Here is a 587-nt window from a genome sequence, read left to right as displayed (position 1 = left end):
CGATGTTTCAGAGAAAAATAAGGAAAAAATATTTCCCCCAAACAGGAAAGCATTTACCAACAGGTAAGGATATACTTATTTCTAACTAAATTTCATCCGTTAAAAAATTTTGTAAGTGGAACATAGAGCAGAATTTGTTAAAACACCCGTTGTTTTCTTAAAAGAAAATTTTTGCCATAACAGATGCAATGCATGCAGAAACTTGAAGTGGAAATTAACATTTCATATATAAAGCAAGCAATGTATAAAGCACAAGGCTGCTCAAATTCATATACTTTATGCTGTCCACACCACCAAAATCATCTGACTCAGGAGTGTTTTATCTTAAAGTCCATGTAGGTAAGGAGATAACAGATTGTAGTTAATTACCTGCCGTGTCCATATACAGGATCTATCAAAGGTTCATTTGAATCTTCAATTTCATTTTTTATGTTTTCAATGCCCTAAAGGAACCAAGAAATTTACTGGCTTATTTTAAAAACTAAAAATGAAATTTAGAGTAATTTAAAAACTGACCATTTTTTACTATAAATGAATAAAACACAATTATTTAAGTAACTTTTCTCCCAAAAATTAACTCAGATTTA

General features: G+C 29.8%; 1 protein-coding gene across 1 annotated transcript in view; it reads right to left on the bottom strand.

The window, feature by feature from the left end:
- Nucleotides 1–587, bottom strand: part of MINDY3 (MINDY lysine 48 deubiquitinase 3) — an 83,092-nt gene that overhangs the window by 57,457 nt on the left and 25,048 nt on the right. The window contains exon 7 of the mRNA XM_077758433.1: nt 370–443. Within this exon, the coding sequence (XP_077614559.1) occupies nt 370–443 (74 nt within the window). The remainder of the gene's footprint in view (nt 1–369; nt 444–587) is intronic.

This window comes from Crocuta crocuta, unplaced genomic scaffold (assembly GCF_008692635.1).
Source record: "Crocuta crocuta isolate KB4526 unplaced genomic scaffold, BGI_CrCroc_1.0 scaffold32, whole genome shotgun sequence".
Taxonomy (NCBI): Eukaryota; Metazoa; Chordata; class Mammalia; order Carnivora; family Hyaenidae; genus Crocuta; species Crocuta crocuta.
This window is presented reverse-complemented; position numbering and strand designations above follow the sequence as displayed.